A 23,467-nucleotide genomic window follows, 5' to 3' on the forward strand; every position below is an offset into this window, starting at 1 on the left:
TCTATCGACCCGTATAAACGCTAATGAAAAATGAAAATGACTTTACCATAGGATATTTACATTTGTTAAACACGATCCATAAGCAATTCATTCGAATATTTTAATTCGTTAATTTTCAAATCTTTCGATCGCACTTTCTAAATATATAGTTAAATTTTAATATATACAGTACTTAACCTAGCATTTGTGATTGTTTGAAACATTATTTTGATTAAAATTGCATTTAATTTTAGTACTTAAATATAACGTAAAAAAAATCCATTAGATTATATCAAATATTGCACGCCACTGACGTCTGAACAATTTGGTTCCAAGGGAGAAGAATATTATGGCATTCTTTGCGAGGTATGACTACCATCTTCTTCGCTGGTTCGTAGTATATTTACAAAAATGCTGGCGCGTTTAATCAAATTCACCCCGCAAATCAAAACGGACTCAAAAACATTATCTTCTCAGTACATTTAACTAATTGACTGACCGTCGACTGGCTTGTTATATACAACTTCTTGTTTCGCTTCGCCTTGAAATGCAAAAATGGACGGTAACGTAGTGCGTTTCAATGCAAATAAACGATCGCGTTGCCATTTTTAAGTGTCTTCTTGTTCCAAATCTAGTTAGTTTTGCTTGAATTGCTCCTAAGTAGAAGATATGGCGCGCATACAGACGAGAACTTAAATTATATTATACGCTTCCATGCCATGCGATGCAACGCCATGATTTTTTGCGCAGATGATGGCGAGTGCGCCTCCCATTTAACCCTATATTTTCGCTACAAGAGAAAATACGAGCAATTTGTATATTATTTATTTTAATTCAATATAAAAAAATTTTATTCCCTTGTCTAGAATACTCAATTATGCACTAATCAAGTGTGCTCAAAGTGTCACTCTAAGTCGTTACCCACTGTTTTTTGCACTTTGGCAACGGATTTGGGAACTATCGGAAGTTTTCGGTTGTGATGTTCAAGTTATACGTATTCGTATTACTGTGAAAAAATGTAATCAAAAACTAGAAAAAGTAAGTTAGTTTATAATACATTCGTTTCTATTAAAGTGACAAAATATACTATAATATATTTTTATCACAACTTATATTGGCTTGGCAACAATCTAGTGCTATTTAAAAATACATCAGTTTTTCTGGACAATAAATTTTCTACCAACATGCTCGGTCACTTAGTAGATCTTTAGTCCATTAACTATCATAAACCATAGTCTAACATACTCATTTCATGCCCATCTCGCTTATTACAGCTAATAATCATTAATTTTCATAAATTTTGAAGTCCATTACTCGTGCAATATATCTTTTTCAATTCGACCGTGGTTTGTGTTGTTGTGCGGATGTTGCGGATTTAAGCTTCTCAACGCTTGATTTTGTAAGGAGCAGGTTTCAGGAATAGCAAAATATACTGGCCAACTTGCACATTGTACCTACGTTTCAAACACTGGAGTACACAAAACAATTTAAAACATGCTCCTTATATTATCATAGTTACCTCATTTTTATCCGATATTCCTGTGCCGGTCCGATATTATTGTCTTGAACAACTATAATTTTTTATTAAATACTTAACACTACAAGAGAAAAAATGTTTTGGTATGGGTTACAATTTGATTAATAAGGTGGTCGTTCGAGAGTTTAAAAGTCTGCACTGTGAATTGCGACAAGAAACAATCGTATATATAAGTTAGAAAAGCCAATGTTTACGTACACTAACTTAAGATATGTTACATAAAACCACAAAGCGGTAGAAATATTGAATTGAAATATCAGACAGGAACGAGATGGTTTATTCAAAAAAGCACGAATAGCAGGTTGACAACGTTTCTTCAAATTGTCTTTTGTTAGTCTCCAGGCCTTCAAATATAATCAATATATGCTGGGATGAAGTTTTAAGTTTCCCATTTCCTTCTAAAAACTATCTTCGCAACAGATGCTATGCAGGGGTAATTCATGTTTTGCATTTTTGGGTCCGGTAATAATTCTTCCAAATTTACAATACCCCCCAGTGATAGTTTAATATTCACATGAATTTCTCACGTGATAATCGCTGAGATTTGGTCACCGATATCAATAATTAGAGAAATAGATTGCGCATTATTATCGGCTTTCGGAAATAAAACACAATATAATTTCGATAATCTTAACGACACACTGTGTATTTAGATCAATGGAGCGTTAATTCACCTACTTAGAAGAATAAACGAAAGTTAATAAATGGCGCAAAAAGAGCAAAACAGAGTCAGACGAAACTGTCGAGATCTGTCTGATTGATTACACTTTTACTCTTCCAGCGGCGCAGATTAATAGCTGACAGGTAAATTAAAGCAACGAAAATAAAACTAGATTATAGTCTGCTGTCGAAAGTATAAATCTCAGCTCGGAGCTGCGATATTTAACTTGAAGCGGCGTCGAATTACAACAAAGTAGATTTTTTTTTGTCAACCGGTATAGCAGTTTCCGCTAAAATTTGTTCGTTGCTTTTTGTTTTACTTTGTGAATTGACTCTTTTTGTAGACAATGTTTTATAATTTTAATTGACGAAAATTCCACTTAGTCCCTGGGAAACCTTCTTAGAAAGGCAAAGGTGTATCAAACCTCAAGTACCTATTTACAATCGTGGCCAGAAATTACAACAGTAACTTCCATTTACGTAATGTGCATTTCAAAAGTGACCAAAAATAATTAAAACAATTATTTTTTGGTTGTCAAAGACGCAATTTTTTTTAGGTGTCTTTTTTCAAATTCACGATTTAGCAGTTAAACATTTATCAAAATGTTAACAATCTCCTTTTTCTTTCAAGTGTTTAAAGTGGAACACATTTACGTAGCTATCTTTCTTGGTTCATATTTTGAAGACATTGCTCACCTTGCATTCGAGAAAACAAGACAATGACAACAATGTTTTCCACCTGCGAGAATATTCCAGTCTTGAAGAAGAAGAATAAGCTAACTTGAAAAACTCAACTCTTGGTTTGGTGAATCATGTTTTTCATTTTTGAAGTTAATGCTCACCCAATTACAATATATGAGGTACCAAACTTTGTTTACGTCAGTATTCTGCAGATTTTTGAAACAGGAGCTTTGGTCAGCTAACTTCAAAAAGTCAATTCTTCTTTTAATGAGTGATCCTTCTGCATTTTTGAAGTTAATGTTCGCTCAGTTGAGCAATACATGAGACACCAATTTAATGGTAACATTATCTTCAACTTTAGTCTCTTCTGCGCGCAAGTTCGATTGAGAAAACACGCACTTTCTAGGAAGAAGAATAAGCTTTTCTTTTGGTCAACCACCAATCTGAAGATTTTTGAAACAGGAGCTATGATCAGATAACTCAACAACTCAACTCTTGTTTTGGTGAGTTATCTTGCTGCATTTTTGAAGATTATGTTCACCGAACCGAACAACACATTCTACAAAAAGCGAATCGCTGACATTATTGGAAATTGAACCCACTCCGTGACCAATGAACGATTGTTACAAATTGCAAACGCACGTTGACATTTTTCTGGCCATTACATAAACTCGAACAAAAACTTCTTCTTAAAACAATAGTTAATTTGTCACTGTCTGTTTTATGCATGCATCAATGGCGCGGTAATTGATCTACTTAAATCGACCAAACGAAAGTCGATAATAAGGCTCTCGATTCCGTGGAACAAAGAGAGATGGAGCGTAATTCAATCCAAGCCGTCTAATTGATTAGACTTTTACTTTTCTCGAACCACAAATTATACAAGCCTGAAAAATTTTGATATATATACGTGTTTTTAATTAGCAGCCCGACGACGACGGCGACGACGTCTAGATTCCGGGGGAGGGGAGGTTTTCTCTCTTGTTACTGAAAAATGGCGCTCTAAATCAAATGGTTTACAACATAAATTAATGAATGTTTCGCTTAATTAGCCGGGTTATGCTAATCTAACAAGTAGTATTTAATTATAACAAAAATGGACGACGGATGTTGGCTGTAAATGGACGGAGCAATAAGTTACGGAGTCATAGTATACCGAATGGTGTATACAGGGCAAGACAATAGTTTTTGAAGTTGCTGCTGCACACATAATGTTCATTGAAATGGAAATTGTGTGATTTATAGTGGCGCTACCAATCTTCTTCCTCTTTAGCGTCTCCTAAGTCCACTTTGAACATACGCCTCTTCAAGTTCTTCTTCCATTTACTTCTGCTATAGGCTGTTTGTATAAAATTTTGGCTGGTGATTAGTTTTAGATCATTCGTCCATCTCAGTGGTTGACTTCCCCTTGTTAGTTTCCCCCCTGGCAACATGTCCTGCGCATTCCCATTTCAGTCTTAGGGTTGCATATATTTGTCCTCTTATCTTTAAGAGATATTCCCAGCATTTCCCTTTCCATTGCATGTTGCGTGACTTTAAGAATGTTCATGTTCTTCTTTGTGATGGGCCATGTTTGTGCTGCGTATGTCAGTGTTGGCAAGATGCATGAGTCAAAAACTTTAGTTCTTGGATGTAGTTGAATTTGTTGGTTCTTCAGTTTTCCGAAGTCTACCCAAGCTAGTGTTCGCCTTTTTATTTCTTCTACTTGTTGTATTTTTCGCTCAGTATTCTCGTGGTTAATATTGATATTGAATATGCCTTTCCGAAGCTCGCTTGTTTGTCTGGTTGGTATTCACCTAGTTTCTTTGTGAGTCTATAAGTAACGATATTTGTAAGTATCTTATATAGGTGTGAAAGCAGGTTTATTGGTTTGTAGTTTTCTAATTTTTGTGCAACGCCCTTCTTTTGTAATAATATTACTTTAGAGTTATTCCATGCACTGGGTATTTTCCCCTGGTGGAGGCAACTCTTTACTAGTTTTTTTACGATTCCAATCAACTTTTTTCCACCCTCAAGTATCATATCTGTAGTGATTCCGTCAACTCCGGGTGCTTTGTTTCTTTTCATTGCCTTTGTAATTCTTGTATTGGCATCACTTCTGATCCCACATTTTTATTAATCTTGACGCCACTTTATGCCGACCTTTTGTTCTTTTGTTCTATATAATTTGGGTGTAAGAGATGGCACCTAATATCAGACCATCAATGCCACCCAAAAATCAATCTCACCTGCTCGATCGATAACTGTCTAGATAACGAACGAGATTTTGACGACCGAGCATTGACGGTATAATCAGAACACGACATCAGGACGAACTTCCCTGATATGCTAAAAGCACACCTTCTCAATACGCACTGGACCAGCGCGCGAAGGATTAAGTCCAAACCTTCAGGTAGATGAACAGACAAAATAAACGAATTCCCTCAGTACCCAGCACTTCTCGAAGCCCTGGTCAAGGATCTACTAAACGAAAAAAGAAAGTTTAACTCTGAACAGTACTTAATTCCGGTAAATCATTGTTAATACGCACATTAGTCTGCAAAGTAAAATATATTTAGGTATCTAGACAATGTGTTATATATTTTTGGATCGATTTTGAAAAATAGAGTATAATTTAAAAAACAAAATTTTACCCAAACACTTAAATAAAATATGTTGCTGATGTTTTTGATACTTTCGTGTTATTAAAATTTATCTTTAATTTAGATTGTAACAAAACGGTTATTTTCAGGACCACATGTTGAACTTATCTATTCGATTGGTTGTTGTTTGTTTAAACGTTTCGAAAAATGATGCCACAATATAGTAGGATATCAAATTGTAATATCAAAAGTACTACAAAAAAATAGTTTTTAATATTAAACAAAAACACTCAGTATGGAGCAACTCATACATCAATATGGAGCAACATTTTATCTAAGCGACAGGAATCTACAGTCCAATTATTAAAGAATCATAGGAGGCTAGCCAATTTTAGGAGCGACTAACTTAAACAAGATATGCTTTTTTAAATAAACTGAAGTTAAGATTTAAGGATCGAAAATCGGGCCCTCATACTCAAAATGTTCTTTTATGAGCTCTGTTATCTTCGGTGATAGTGTTGCAGATATTAAATTCCCTACGGAATTTCAACAAATTCAAAAATAAAAAACGTTAAAGACCCTAATCCTAACCGAATAAGCCGGGTATATTGAGATTATATTGCACACTCCGATACTTAATTGTAATAAGTGAACCTTAATAAACCATAAAGTGGACACTAAAAGTCTTTTATAGGACGACTTTTAATTTTACGGGCTTTTTATTCCGCGTTGGGAGAACTTAAAATAATTATACGACTTTTTAAGTTTCGTAGAATTTACGATCGCCGTGACCTAGAAAACCGAATTTATGCAACGTGAAAAAAAAAGCAACAATAAAAAAACAATTACGTTTGCGTCGCGCGAGGCGGGCAAAAAGTGGGGTCTGGTAATTTCACAACGCCCCGAGGTTATAATACGATATTTGTCCCAAAAACGACGCCGTTCACCGAAATCATATTTTACGACGATTTGACTCCGAACTTGACCTTCTGCGGTTTCCCGTTAAAAAAAAGACATTGTAATTAATGGATTGTTAAATGGAATTAGCGATTCCGTAATCGGTTAGAGCTCGGCGTTAATCGGAGATACGTCGTAAACTGGATGCAAATTAGACATATGTCGTCGCATTCATTTCCACAGTTTCAATTTTGAGGACAGGTTGTCCGACAGTAGGTGACGGACTGACCGAGTACTTCTTTTCGTTTTAAGTATATGGTGGATTGTTTCAGAAAAATGCGTTCCATTTCAAAATTTATTGAAAATTCTAAGAAATTCTTGCCATATTAATAGCGTGTGTCATTGCTGCCTTTTCTAACTGCCAACTAAGTAATTATTTTGAATTAATTTATATGACAAGAAAAAGTATCTGCACAAATAAATACTTTTGAACGTGGAAAATCGGTATTTAGAGTATTTTTGGCACAGAATGTACAATAAATGAATCAGTTTTTTTTATTTTATTATCATAAAAGGTAACTATTGTGTGGCAAAATGGCCAAATACTTCTTCGAGACGAGAAATGATACAAGACTGGTCAAGTCCAGCAAATTAATGCTATTCTACTCAACCAGGCATGTACCCCTAGCGCTACACAAACCAAAAGAGGAATAGTACATATAATTATAATTGAAAATAACCATATAATAAACGTAAAGTTGTAAGTGATACTTACGAAAGCGTTCAAAGGCCACCAAAAATAGATATACGTTTTAGTTTAATTCGGCAAATTTTCAAAATAAGTGAACAGAAACAAATCAGAATCTCTGAAAAACAAAAAAAAAATGTCAGAATTTCTGAGAAATAACAATATTACGAACCAAAACATCAGATTCTTAGTTAAGTAAGAAATTCTAACTTGTTTCTCAGAAATTCTTACTCTTTTTTTAGACATTCTGACTTATCTCTGACTTATTTCTCAACAATTAAGTCAGAATGACTGAGAAACAAAGCGGAATGTCTGACTTAAGTCAGAATTTCTAGGAAAAAGAGTCAGAAATTCTGAAAGACAAGTCATAAGTCTCTCGTAAGGGCCAAAACGAATCGATATATCAGATTCTAAGTTAAGTAAGAAGTGCTGACTTGTTTCTCAGAAATTTTCTTTCCTTTTTTCTTAGATATTCTGACATATCTGATTTATTTCTCAAAAAATTGCCTAATTAAACTGAAAAGTATAGGCTTTCAGATACTTTATACCGGAAACACATTTGAATTGCGATTACGAGTACTTAAAATTTTATAGAAAAAGTTACACATACGGCGTTTCCGTCTATTGCACCATATTTAAATTTAAATATAATTTTTTTTAATGACAATAGTGAATATAAAAATATGCTACAGTTTTAGCAATATAATATATATGGTGTTTGAATTTTCCTAATAAAAAACGCTATAATTGTCGTAACATCTATTGCGAAAAATAACCATTAACCTCCGTACTTTTTGTAAAGTTTGGGATTCGGTGACATTGTATTTGCATTGGTACTTTCGGGAAAATGTCTATAATATTGGCTATGTCTATAAGGTGTTAAAAATACGATCATAATAAGTCAAAAATTTCATTTAAACCTATAGTTTCGGAAATGACTACTAGTCGAAAAAAAAGTAAAAAATGACACGGGACATGTAGTGAGTAAAAAAAAAATATATTTTTGGTTTCTTAATTTTTATCAGCGCATACATTAATTAAAATATTGGCTACTTGAAAGCAATGTAAAAGCCCTGTCTATACAGAAAATAAGACATGGTGCATGTTCATCAGTATTTTCTCATAATTTCTAATATGTTTAGCAGATACTGGTTGTTATGTAAGAATTTGCGAAATACCACCCTATTTTTATATTGATCAGTGCCAATTTTTATTTGTTTTTCGGCAGCTGACACGAAACAAGGAAAAAGACAAAAAGTATGAAATATTACAAGCAGCTAAGAGGTTTCTATATGTTTTGACTGATAAATTTGCCCTTAAAATGTTTGGACTATTTAAAACGAGAAACATTTAATAGCTCTTTATTTTACAATCCTGATGATGTCGTGGGAATCTAAATACATTTTGACCAAACTGATTCGGTTCAAAATGCAAAAAAGGCCATAGAACTGTCTCGAGTTGTCTCAAATCAAAAATTGTAAGAATTTTCTGTGCACTTTAATGCACGTCACTAATTGGGAGTCGTGGTTTTTCCATCGTGACCCTTATTTCGGCACGATCGCGTTCTACAAAAACTATTAGCCGAAAAAGAAAATGAATTTAAACCGAGATCGTGAGAGAATAAAGCAATGCGCCCGACTCCAAATTAGTCCCGTACAGGTTTTATATACCTTTCGTTATTTAATGAACCCACTGTCCTGTAATTACGCTTCATATAATGAAAACGACCGGCCGACAACAGTTATTTTTGCGGTCGGCATTGACATTGTGCGCTTTTTTTTATGTCACCGTGTTCGGAGGATTTGACTTAATTTATTGTCCTGATAGAGTTGATACGCCGCACGCTGTTCGAATTTGTCATTTTTATTTACCATATTTCAACGGGGAAACGCGTCCGCAGGTTTGCGGCTTGTCAATGACATTGACAGTGATATTTTGGTCAATCGTTTTTCTAGAAACAACCACAATTTTAGATGTGAACAACAGTTCTTGGATTTTCAAGGAGGATAATAAGAAAGACCACACTCATTATATTCTAAAAATCTTGACAAATTTACAAGACATTATAACTTCTTTTCAACGATTTAAATAGTGAAATTCAAAAAGCATTTTTTGTATTCTACAACGTTGCCCAATATGACAAATTTTTAGAACGTTACCCCAAACCACTTCCCAAAAGAAAACTAGAATTAAAAAAAAATAAGTAAATAAATTTTATTTTTTTTTTTCACTCTCTCTCAAGCTATGCCCTGTCATATTTACATTTATGTATGCTATTTTCTCGCTTATTATGTTTTTACAAGTGAGAAAATTAATGACGAAAATTAAGTTGAGGCAAATTATGAATAAAAATAAAAATATTTTATTGCTTTTTTACCAAATTCGAGCGGTGTGCAAAGGGTTCTCTGTTAGTTCTGCTAGTTCTGGGTAGTCTCCATTTTTCTTGTGGAAAGGTTGTATTAATATGGAGTCTATTTATATAAGTGTCTCCAGTATTTCTAAACCATCTATGAAGACTTTCAGGATTTTAAAAAACGCCGTTCCATGGGGATACTCCTTAGTGAGACAATTGTTAATATTTAGGCAAATTTATTCCATAAAATTAGTAAATAATAATAGATTATTTAAAATGATTAAACCTGGTCCAAAATATTAAACCCTCAAACCCCAACAATACAAAAAATTTGGGTTAAATATTCAAGTACTTGATAAATCTTCATATTTATAAGTAACATTAGTTTTCCACACATTTTCTTCGACTCTCTCGAGATATTATTTTCAATTATTACAAAATACTTTATATTATGTGCAATTTGTTAACCAGAAACAAATATAACAACGAAATAACTATAAATAAATGCGATACAAAATAATATCGTAAAATTTAGGACAAGATCGGAGATTCGTAGGTTGTGAAACTCGAATTTCTAAAGCAATTTTTTTGCCCCCAGGAAGCGATCGTTAGAGTAAAAGCTCAATTGTGTTCACTGAAGTCTCGAATGCATTAAATTGTCCGTTAAAACCAAAATGATCTTGCTTGTAAGGTGGAAGATAAAAGTTTTATAAATCACTTTTTTGTCGTTTATCTTCTCTACTTTCAGTTAACTTATTGTAACATAATATATTATGTTAAAATTGTAAAAAATGCAATTTTAGATTTAGTTTTAAGAATGAGATAAAATAACAGCAATAAAGTTTCTTTTGCAAAACGATGACTTTGACTATTTTCATGTAGATGGAATAGATGAATATTGAACAACGAAGACGTGCAACAATTTTTTTTGAATTTCGAACCTTCCCCAATACAATAATATAATCAATAATCAACATTACTATTACTATTATTATTATTATTATATATTAATTATAATTTAATTGTTAAAACTAGAATGAAATTCGTATTTTCCGTATTTGCTTCATTCGAACTTGTTATATAATAAGTGCATCATGTTTAATCGAATTATTTACTGAAAAAACAGATATAAGGCAAATTTAAGGTCAGAAGTTTCAAACTATCGCCTCGCTATTAGTTTTAGTCCTTCTATAACCACTTACCTCCCAGGGTGGTGATTTGCTGTGGTTTGTGCGTGCTGCTCTGTCCCAACGGGTATTTGAAGGGTTTGAAATGAAAAAATGACGGCGAATATCCCGACCCGGTCCTGCTCAGGGAGCTGAACCTGTCCTCCCTGTCCTCGACGTATACACCCTCTTTGCCCATGGCGGCAAGTCGGCGCCCTTTCGCCATGAACATGATCAGAAACACCGTTATTGACATTATCACTAGTCCGTAGGCGATGCAAGCGTCTCTGTGTCTTTCGTTCACTACCAATCCGCTTACCGTCCATATGAGCCACGTGGGTATGCTACACCCTACCGAGAGGCCTATGTAGGTAGCCTCGCGATAATTGTCTCTGATACCGCGCGACTTAACCGCCAAAACGGTCACGAATATTATTAAAAATATAACGTAAATCAGCGAGAGGAGCATGTCTATGTAAGGGGTGCGACATATCGGCACCACCTTAGGGGAAGAAATGTCCGCCACCGTCACCAAAAGTCTGTTCCTATTTGGGGTTAGGATATGCTCGACGGTGATCGTGTCTACTAGCGGGGGACTTGTTACAAGCCACTGCACCCCTATAGCTACCTGAATTAGAATGGCAAACATTAGCAGGAGACCGAGGTAAGGAGCCGTAAGGTACACTCCTCCGTTAAGGCTTATGACGAAAACGCACTTCACCAACAGCGAAGCGAACACTATGGTATAGGCTACCCCGGTGCCGAAACGCGTGAGCGCGCACGTGAACTGAGTCGGCGATGCGGCGAACACCGTAGCCAACCCTGCGCATGCGAACAACCCCAAGAGAAGCATCTGCCCCAAGAACAAGTGTCTTCTGCAGGGGGTCAGTCGCCACGCTTTACACAGCAGGAATATGTCGTAGCCGGTGATAACGATCATCGTTATGGCCGACAGTGCTAAAACCGGAATCACCCAAACTTCGTTCCTGAACACACCCCCGATCCGATCGCCGTGAGTATCCGGCAGGGCGGTTTTGATCACGTGGGTGCCGTGGGTGGTGCTCGAAGGGGTGCTACTGCTCGACGGCACTAGGAAGAATTCGGTGCTCATCTCCAGGCGCCTTCTCAAACTCATGTTTTCGGCGGGAGGCATTTGGGCGTCTTCTTCGAAGGGTGGTCCGCGGTCTAGGTCGCCGGAGCGCGCTTGTCGATCTTCCGCGGAAAGAGACACGACAAGGCATGTCACGACGGTCGCGAGCCGTGCAAAGGTTCGAGCCATACTAACGGCGGCCACGGGGAAGCTGTGCTATCATCTGCGCTAGCGAAGACGTCGTCGTCGCGGCTGGGAAGTGGAAGTGGCATCGACGCACAGTGGTCGGATTTGGTAAAAACACGGTAATAAACCGAAATCTAATTTTATAAATATTGCATCCGAAAGTGCTTTTTTTTCACGCATGATTATCAAAGCTGATTCTAATTAATATGAGTTTTGATTCTGCTTTCTACTCCCTGATTTAAAATAGCCCATTATGAGTAAATCAAGTGTGAGCAAAGTGTCATTTTAATACGCCATCTCACGCTCCCGAGCTACTTCGGACGGCTCCGGTATATTAGCCACGGGTTTCGAGGCGATCGCTTGTTGTCGGTAGTTTTCAGATATGGTATTTTTACATTGTATTGGTGCTGCTTTACAAAAACGTTTCCAAGAACTAATGGACTTATTGATAACCTTTTCAATATCTCGTTTATTATACACTCACTTGCTTTACTCGTGTCAAATCAAACTCGTGATTCAAATGACGTTTAAGTTGTTGTATAATATAATATTACTGTATGTAAATAAATAAATTTAATCGCTCAGAGAAAATCAGCTGAGCTGTTAACCGAGCATGTAACAAGATATATTTACCTTAATTTAGTATACCAATTTTACATTACAAAAATATGCATGTATGTACAGATATAATTCGAGCATAAAATATTACATTCCATAAATAAAAAATTCTTGATTTCCTAGGTATTCTGTACTTGGCTAATCTAACCATATTAATCAACCAGTCTAACAGATGTATACGAGAAGGAGCTTTTAGTCTTGGGTTTCTTAATTTTGGGTATTTCGTAGTGACGGTTCAGTTCCACGGATATGAATGCAATTTTTCGAAGAAACTTCCACAGGTCACTGTAATACTTTTTATAAAACTTCTGGATTCCTCATGCGTCGGTTTTTGTTGAGTAAAAAAAAACTAACCAAAACTGGGTCGCATTTTACTGCGTACCTGCTTATACATCCTTTGAGGGGGACGGAGCTAAATGAGGGGCACCGTGTCAGATGACTGATTCCCATATTGGTGACAGGTAAAGTCGCGGATTTTTCGATGGTAGAAGAATTGAATACATGCAAGAATTTTAGTTTTATCGAATAAAATTTTATGTCCGGTTTCGTGATTGTATTCGGCAACTGTTGATGAGTTTATTTGTCTTAGTCTGAAGGCTCTTTCATGTTCTTTGAGCCTTCGTCCTGTCTCTCCAATATATTATTTGCGCATATGTTTTTTTTTTGATGGATCGAAGATGTTGAGAGATTTTTGGATAAGTGGTAAATCTGGTTTTGACGAACTTTTGACATGTGGTCAGATGTGTTTTGAATGTAAGGAAGAACAACAGTGGCAAGTGTAGGATTGCAGTCGGTCTCTATTGCAAGGACGATTTTTGGACCGGATGGTGATGTGACAATGCAGTAGGTAGGGTATTGGTCTGTGTGCGTAGGTTTTTTGTACTTTGAAAAGCTGTTTCCGAAATTGGAGTTTACTATCAAAGATTAAACTCAAGTTTTTATATTCTTCAACAACTGGATTTTTTTTTCCATTTATAAATATATCTGAGTTTTGAGCGGCCCACCCAAGTATATTAGCTTATTTGGTTTTACTTTCAAGTAATGATTTAACAGCATCAGTCCGGAAAAAACAAATTTTTGTTTGTTTGTTGTTAGCATAAACATGACTGTGGAACTCTGCAAAGCATTTCGACAAAACTATAGTGTAAATAATGAAACCAAGAGGTGCTAATAGCGAGTCTCAAGCGGCCCTGCTAAGTTCTAAGACATTCGATCTAATATTGTGAACCAAAACTATATGAAATCTGTAATCTAGGTAGTTATGAATCAGTTGAATCATCCTAAATTTAAATTCGTAATATTTTAAATTGGCACAGAGCATAGCATGACTAAGGGTAACGAAAGCTTTACTATGATCTCAAAAGACCAAAGCAGTCGTTTCCCCCTTATCCTTGCGAAATTCTGATTGCAATTTAGGTTAACGGTTGTTATTAGTAATTAGATTAATAATTAGATTTTTGTGTAAATCAGTTTTTCAAAGCATGGGTAACAGGCTAATCGGTAGAAGAACTGCGAAAATGTCAGGCTTATTCATTTTTGGTAATGGTAGAATCTCTGCTATCTTCCATTGCGGAAGAAATATTCAGTTTTCTATTCATAGATTAAAAAGTTGAGTAAGAATGAGCAGTCTTATGGGACAATAAAGTTTTACCAATTTTAGTGTAATCCTTCAATGTGACTAAAGTGTCGAAGGTAGCCGAAGTATCGAAAACATCTGAAGCGGTTAACAAATCCGACGTTTTAAAGGTACTCTTTGCGCGCGCCTGATAATTAGGTACTTCAGAGTAGTTAGGACGTAGAAAACAGCAATTTTTAATCTGCTAAACCAAGACTATTTTTTTCGTTTTGGTTCCCGCAACTTGTTAAATAATTATTGCGTATTTAAACTACCGTCAATGGATATTATTTGGCAACAACTTTCAAATTGTGAGCTAATCGTCCATCAGCCATGTGTTGTCTATATATGCCAAGACCTGGCGCCTTAAGAGAGTTTCTAAACGATCTCGAAGATACCGGAAAACATTTGGCTAGTGCTTGAGTTCTCTGTTATTAGTTGTTTTTGTGTGATAATATAAAGGTTCATTTACCATTGACAAAACTACCTCGGAAATAAAAATGCTTTGTCTCGTTAAATATTTAGAAAATGCGAAGATTTAAAAAAATTAAGATAAGTGAAGTTTCGCTAAGTGGGCGGGGCTGGTACTTTACCAAATATCCACAGGACATTACTTTGGCTGATTAAAGCCCGGAGGTTAGTCCCTACTGAATGTAAATAATTGTTGATTAAATTTAATGGCAACATTGATTGCCGCTTTTCGTAACCTTGACCCTGCACCATGGTTCGATAAACTTCCAATCGCAATCCCTTAAACACAGAAACGTAATACCCAATAAAATTTAGTAATAACGATTTTACTTCTTAACTCTCGCTTGATGCCGCGTCATATTAACCTAGAAAATATAAAATCGTAATCGGCAGTTTAGATTGGAAAACAAACATAATATCGGTGGTATTTATTGGAAGTGCCAAAGCGATCACATAATAACCTGGTATTTATTGAGTCTTACGTTTGCCGTTTTATTTTGCCACGGACATTTACTGGTAATACACTAATAAAATTCTTACATTGTAAGGCATTAGGGGGTATTACTCGGTCGGGGCTTTTTGCGAAATCGTCGACGCCGCTGACTTGGTGAATGCCAACAAAACTTTAATTAGAAGAAAGAGGATATAAATGTAGAATTGAATTTGTTTTTTTTTGTAAGGGTGCATTGAATTTATGTTGAAGTTGGTTCCTTTTTTCAATACCATACGGAATGAGTGAATTAGTGTTATTTTGCAAAAACGGAGCTAAAATCTAACGGTCGTAAAGAAAGTATAGAATCGAGTACGTTGATAAACTTCTTGAGTCACTCGTTGATGGAAGATACACCCGAAACGGGTGACTAAGAATATCCATATCCTGAAATCAGTTTAGATTAAATACTAAGCTTCCAATCCCAACTAGTAAATTATATAAACTCTATGTACAACACATGGGTTATTTATTTATTTAATTGCAATCAACAGACTTCACAGTCCAATAACAGATTACAAACACAAATCTTATTTACATTAACCGCACGCTAACGCAAAAAAAAAGAAACTTTCTTTCTACGAAATAAAAAAACACCAGCGCATCCGTGTGAAATTTACAGATAATACTAAATACAGTACTTAAGGTTCTAAATGCTAAATTTTTCAAGTAGTTTTTGAAAGGATTGGTGGAAGTTCAATTAAAAATACCCATTTCGTTTTTGAGACTGTTGTACTACACATTCGAAATAGTGGAGAGTTAAAACCAACTTATGCTACTTAGTAGTGTCGACTGTATGTATTTTATATATAAATAAATCACTAAAACACTGGTATTTCCAATTAACATTATTTAACTTCCGAACATAACTGTCGATACAATAGTAAAAATGAGAATGAAATCATATTATTCCTACAAAAGATATATATTTCGAAAATAGCACAAAAAGTGTTTATATAATCTTGAGCATTTCGCCGGTAGAGAATAAAAACGTCTGGGATGACTGTTCTTGGGTCCGTTACCGTTATCAATTTTTTACACTTGCTATAGAAGAAAAGAACAATCAATTTCATAATCATTTATAACAGAACGTTAATGTAGATTTCTTCCGCCTTGGTTCTAGCGCTTCATAACAAAATTCTTGAAGTAAAGTTTGATATGGTATGTGAAATATGTATATTCTACGTTTTTTGTAGTATAAAAAGCGTAAACATTTCTTCTGATTTTTTTTATTTCCTCAGTATATTTTGGTAACGAGGGGACCAGGTCAACACAGCCAAATATACGTGTTACTAGTGAGTTGTACAAAGTTTCGTAAGTTTTTATTTGTTAAAAATTTGATCCGTTACATATGTCCCTTTCGCTGTGTTATGTATATGTGTTTAGAAGCTTATTTTTGTGTCTAAAGTTTTGCCCAGAGATTTAATTTGCTTTTTTGTGGTTAATATTATGTTATTGAGTCGATAATCATAATTTAATCGATACTTTTTTCATGTAAATAACTTGTTTCATTGGTCCATTCGTGTGGTCTATGCATATACTCTTGGAGTAAAAGACAGTCTTCTAAATCCGTAATAACTCTATAAAATTTAAAGTCGTCTCTGAATAATTCACACTCAGAATTCTGAAGAACATTTGGTATGACACCTGCGGAACGCCTAAACATGGGACAAATTCAAATGACTATAATATTTACCACCACGTACATTATACTTGCCTTTAAGTGCGATGTACATACGTTAAGAATATCGACAGAGACACCAAAAGCATCTAATTTTTTTAGAAGTACGTCGTGATAAACTTTATCAAGCGCTTTTGAGAAATCTGTAAATATAACGTCTACTTGTTTATTGTTATTTATGGATTCATTTGTTTTATGATGTCTCTGTCGATCTTTACGACATAAAGCCGTACTTTTTTAGATGTATTATTTCTGACATATGAGGAAAGATGTATTTAAACAAAATGGTTTCAAAAATTTTACTTGGTGCACAAATGATTGCCGCAGATCTATAATTACATATTAATTTCTGACTTTTTCGCATTTTTATGAATTCTCTGGTTTTAAGAATAAGATAGATACACGCTTTAAATATGTATGAGGGATCTTGTCTGGATCCTCCAACTATTTTAGTGACATCTGAAATATCTTTATCCGAGATGGAATCAATTTTCAAGATGTGATTAGTAAACATTATTGCTGAGTTCCGTATTATATGAAGATTTTGTAATTTTGAACTTCCCATTTTGACCAGCTTTACAGTTGCGTAAGTAGAAACATAAAATTTTTAAAAGGGAGTTTTGGATGTTCCTGCTTAATGCTGCGTTGTCAGAGTTTAAATAAAAAACTGCTAATATATTGTTACAAATTTTTAAACATTTGTACGCCGATAAGATTAGACATTATGTGTGACACTGTAAGGAAGAATAGGATAGAAGCTCAAATTCGCTATGAGATTGTAAATCAGGTTTATTTATTTTACACAGAGCGTTCAATATTGAGTGTAATCCTAGCGAACCTGTATACGTGTATTTATTGTTATTAAGTTTAGTTAAGTTAAGTTGCTTATTATAACAATAACATTCTTTTTTTGTCTATATTTTCAGAACTCTACCAAGATATCCAACTTGGTTGGCGACCTAATGCAGCCAATATTAATTTTGTGAGGCTGGCAGGGAGCCGGCAATAATGGGTAATAAGAATTTTTTTTAATAATATATCTTAATTAATCTATTTTTTTGTTTTTTTTTTTAAATCATTTTAATCGTTTATCCATCGTCGAACTAAGTAGCATAATTTTGACGGTGACAATCTGGTTTCTGTACAATGTCGACTCATAATTTTAGGCTAGCGTTAATTAATTAATTTACGCCTCTCGCATTATATATATATATATATATATATATATATATATATATATATATATATATATATATATATATATATATATATATATATATATATATATATTTTTTTTTTTTTGATTCACGGACGGAAAAATGTGATGACACTATATTCCGGGATATCATCCGTTCGCTTGTTGAACTCCGACTGGAATCCTGCAGACGTTTCCCCAAAATCTCAAATCTCACTTGGCATCTTCAATGCTCGCGCTCCGAAAACACTTCGGAGTTCAACAACCGAACGGATGATATATATATATATATATATATATATATATATATATATATATATATATATATATATATATATATATATATATATATATATATATATATATATATATATATATATATATATATATATATATAATTTGCATGGCATGATTTATATTATTTATTTAGAAATAAAAATTAAATCAGCATTTTAGTTTTCTTACCCGTTACTTTAGTGTGTCACAAGAATTTGAATAGATAATCTAAAACATTTCCCTTTTTCAGAAATGAAAATTAAGATTTAATTAAGATTTAATTAAAATTAAATTTAAATTTTTTTAAGTATATCAATTTATATGCTCTTTTTCGGAATTATTTTTTAAAGTAGTACTGGGTATAAACATTATTTTTTACAAATATTTCAAATTATTTCAGTATGAATAATATTGTTAAACATTGTCATTAAACAACCAGAAATCCCGATTTTCCCATTTACATAAATGAGTAAAAGAGAGCCAAGAATCCTCATTACTAGCCTTCTTCTATTGTAAAATTTAGATCGAATTAACTGCCAGCACCAGAATATGTCAGTCTGGGTTATAGCTGTAAGGCCATTAGACAATTTAAAGATATTCTCACGCGGACGCAATAAAACTAACGAACGTCCTTTCTACCAATTCGGTTTCACCTTCATCTGGAATAATACCAGGGAGACAATAAACAACTTAAATTTTCACTTTCAATTAATCTTGTGAAACACGCATCACCCAAACTGCGGCGCCCGTAGAATAACAAAAACACGATATAAATAACGTATAATTTACACACACACGGCCATTGTCTTCGGCGCATTTTTTCTACACGCAACTACGTACCCTAACAGTATTTTTCTCGGGCCTTTATCTGGTGGATCTCCACAAATTTTGAATACAATATGAACCGTTCCCACAACACGTGTAAATAAAAACGTTCGCTGCCTGAAAAACGCGTATAAATATTTAATTAGGACGGACGACTTTATTAATGATGTGGCCCGTTTATGCGCTGTTTAAAATTACGGGGCTATATACATGTATACCAAACTTCCTCGAAGTGATAAAAATAGGAGCAGTATAACTCTTACTCTCTGATTTTATTGTCCAATTAGGTCTTACATTAGGTTATCTTTTCAGCTTTACAAGCATATTCAGTAAATATCTTCTCCTTTTCTTGATTTTTATAGTCTATTTCAAATTAACTTTAGCCCCATTGCTCATGCCTCGAAATAAGAATTATTAGGATCTTTATGTTATATCTTATACCTTGTTCTTAAAATAAGAGTGTAGATTTCTTCGTAGTCTACACCGGATTCCATGGTAACGGGGTAATAGAAAAGTGAGGCACACTTTTGCAACAGAAAAATATGGGCATTCTTCCTTTTCGTAGTTTATATAACTATGAGAATGAGGCGTTCTTGTTGTTTAATTACTTTAGCAGTCGATATACTGAAATTATTATTACTTAATGATTTTCCGTTCATGGCTCTAAACTTCCTACACTAACCTGTACTTCGCGCAATTATTTAATACTTAATCTTTCTTATCTTTAAAATTTAATGCCAACCGAGTATATTTTGACTAGAAAAAATATTACAAAATGACAGTTTTGCAACTGTCATGTCAGCTGCCATGTTGATCTTTAAAAGTAGACGCAAGATCATATTGCTTGTTTGAAATCTCATATCTCATTGGTTGAAAACGAGATTTTAATGGCTGCGCTTTTGCATATTCAATGTTAATATTTTTTGTTCACGGCGGCTACATCTGGGAGCTACATGGTCCAACCGAAATGAGTCATTAATATAATGTTATCAAAAGTTTTTGTGATTGGTTAATTAAAAGTATTTTTTTGGAAAAACAGATGTTATATATAGCTAACGTTACATAATTGAATCAATTCATTAATTCAAATTTAAAATTCCGACTAGTTTTATTTTTCGTTGAATCGAAAGTAAAAAAAAGTTGGAATTATTGCGAAATAACTTTAGAAATAAGCCATTGCTTTCCGTTTAAACTTTGTTTTTTAAACGCTCAAAAAATTTTTTTGAAAAAAAGGTCCGAGGTATTCAATAATTGCTTTAAAACTTCTAAACATTCTATCTCGGTTAGGAAATTTTTTCCTGCTAATATTTATAAGAAACTTGGGTTTATTCTCGGTGTAGAAATATATTAATGAAATAAATATATGCTCCGAATTTTATATATGAAATAATAAAGTGTGGAGCTATTAACGTTACGTGAGAACACTAACCTTCTCATCATTTTTTAATAAATATCGATGCTCATACACTTAACTCGCCATTATCTTCAACATTTAATGAGATCAGGGCATATTTTGACACAAAAAAATTAAAAACTGACGGTTTTGCAACTGTCGAATTGAAGAACTGTCAGCTGATCTTTGGACGTAGCCACAAAATCTTATTGTTAGTTTGATATCTCATATCTTATGAGATGAAAAAGAGATAATATTGATTTCACCGGCGCATATTGAATGACTTTGTTGTTCATAGCGGCTTCAAAAGTTTCAGTATTATCACCATAGGCACAGCCTAGTATGTCTAGTAGGTATATGATGTAACCAAAGTAAGTTATTAATATAATGTCATAAAAAGTTTTTCTGCTTGTTTAAGAGTGTTTTTTTGGAAAAGCAAATTTTTCAATCAGTTATTATAAAATTCAATTGATTTAATAATTGGAATTTAAAATTCTAACTAGTTTTATATTTTAGTTCTATCGAATTTGAAAAAAAAGTTGGAACTATTGCGAAATAACTTCTGAAATAACCCACTGTTTTCCGTTTAAACGTATGCCCATCAATATTTACTTACAGCGATACGGGATGCTTTATTTTCGAAAAAAGAGCCTAGCCTTCAGTTGCATTCCATAATTGTTTTAGGACACTTTATTTCAGTTAAGAAGTTTTTTCCTGTTAATCTTTATAAGAAACTTGCATTTATTCTAGGAGTAGATTCTCCTCTTCAAATAAGTACCCCGAATTTTGTATTTTAAATAATTAAATCAAGAGCTATTAACGCTACATCAGAACGCGAACCTTCTTGTCATTCTTAAGAATTCTATTTTTCGATTGACTATGGAGGCTGGATTTTACATTGATACTAATTGAGACCACCATTTCTTAGTCCCTGTGTTCTGCAAAATCTGTCCACAATCAAAGAACCTGAGAAGCTGATTGTGTAAAAATAAATATAAAGCAGAATAGTTGAAACAACGCGAAGGAGCATCACAGTTTTCTTAGAGTTCCCATATAACAAGTGCACCGTATGGTGACAAGATCGCTAAATTTTAACCACAGTAAGTTGAGTTTTTCTCTGTTAAAATTCTCGCGTAGATGCTCATTTATGGTATAACGTCGATACGCTACGAATAAAGTGTAAAATAATTACAGGTTGTCTTAAACAAAGTACGCATTAGTACTGTATAATTCACACTTTATCTTTTCGACCTTTTGCTAAGATCTTAATGACTCTAAATTTGCGTTGTAATTGATACGGAAAGTTGAGCGCAGTGACGGACTCTAATCGGAAAGAAATTTTAACTTTCTTATGCCGATTTAAATAATGAGAAGATTTTATTAAATTAATATATAAAATAAAAACCAAACCTACAACTAAAGCACAATATGTTCAGGGTGAACATGGTTCTATCTTTTACAGTAAGAAGAGTTATTTAATGTATAGCATCAAAGTCCAATAGGTTTATTGTGAACCGTCACAATAAATATAATTGTTAATAAAAAGGTTTCTGCTTTTAATCTTTTATCATGATTGTCAATTTATCAAGAATTAATTACTAATCACAATAATAACTTCAGCTCGAAAGATAACTTAATATCAAACCAGAGCCGAGCCTGTACAAATCTGTTAGAGGTTGTTAGCTAATAGATTTGTAATGAACCATGTGTTTGTTTTTCTTCCCTCTTTAATTGCAGAGCACGATACGCATCCTACTAAAAAACCAGTGGTTAACGGGATTTTTCTGTAACAATTTCTCGTAAGGTAGTACGCTATGAGAATATGCAAATGTACTCGTATGATATCGTATAATTGAAATATAATGATAAATTACATCCCAGTATTTCTGATTCATGAACAAGTATCATGACGAGATGGTGATACGGTTTTCATAAAATTGTAAGCTTGATAAATTTATCACAAGAATACATAATTGTTGGAATGTGTAAAAAAATGCTCTGCTTTCACGATAATGATTTATTAAGATCATTATTTTCAAATAAGTTTTTAAACAACAGATTATATATTCACTAGACATAAAATTTTGACCATACTTGTACGTATTTCGAATAACATTAGTATATTTTAATACTCTTTGTTATTTATGAAAGACATTGAACTTGAGGCGGGTTAATAAAACAGGTGCGCATGTTGATACCAATTAATATTTTAATCAACACAGGATTGTTTGGTATTCATATTCCGTGCGATTAGGTAAATTTATGATTCTAAATTCTAAATGTTTGCTTTTGTTGCTTGTGTATGGTAATGGATGTCAATAAAACGAGTCCATTGTAATGTTGGGATATTATTTTTATTATATGTGTTTATTGACCTCACCATTTCAAAACAACTGGTCGTTTGCCTATAATTTGTGGTTAGAAAGGTTCAACTTAAATATTTATAGACACCAGTGGAGAGATAATTTTAAAAGTTTAGGTTCAAAGTCCAAAAGAAAGGTTTTTTATAAAGCCTAAGAAGAATTATTTTTCGAAGAAAGTTCTATACAGCCTAAGAAATATTGTAGATACCAAATTCGAAATAATTTAAGTCTCTCTTTATTAAACTATATTAATTAAAGCGAATTATTCTCAGAAGTTAATTTTATTGAGACGAAAACAATGCTTCGAAGGTTAATCAAGAATAAAAAATTTAAATCGTTTATACAGTTTAATCCAGTCAAATTAGACACAAAAATCGTACAACGAAATAAAAACCCTGGGGATACTAATGGAAATAAAGTAACAAGAGTTCCCATCGATCTCGTGTGCTAAAAAAGTCACCCGAGGATAAAATCAAAATTTTGTTTTTTGGATTTTTCTCGAAAACTATAAATTTTATATAAATTTTAAAATATCTGAGTCGTATAATCAAAATTATAAAATTATCTTCACACTTTTATTCTTAGGAATCGCCATTCCTAAGGTAGACTTGGTGTATTCTTTAACGTGGTTTTCCAAGTGGTTTCCTAGGTCATGATCTGT

At 33.7% G+C, this 23,467-nt stretch overlaps 1 protein-coding gene across 1 annotated transcript in view; it reads right to left on the minus strand.

Moving 5' to 3' along the window:
• Positions 1-11,882, minus strand: part of LOC132697958 (uncharacterized) — a 55,738-nt gene extending 43,856 nt beyond the window's left edge. Inside the window, exon 1 of the mRNA XM_060663751.1 lies at positions 10,640-11,882. Within this exon, the coding sequence (XP_060519734.1) occupies positions 10,640-11,882 (1,243 nt within the window). The remainder of the gene's footprint in view (positions 1-10,639) is intronic.
• Positions 11,883-23,467: the final 11,585 nt, after the last annotated feature.

The sequence above is a fragment of the Cylas formicarius genome, unplaced genomic scaffold (assembly GCF_029955315.1).
Source record: "Cylas formicarius isolate icCylForm1 unplaced genomic scaffold, icCylForm1.1 PGA_scaffold_2__14_contigs__length_35257938, whole genome shotgun sequence".
Lineage (NCBI taxonomy): Eukaryota > Metazoa > Arthropoda > Insecta > Coleoptera > Brentidae > Cylas > Cylas formicarius.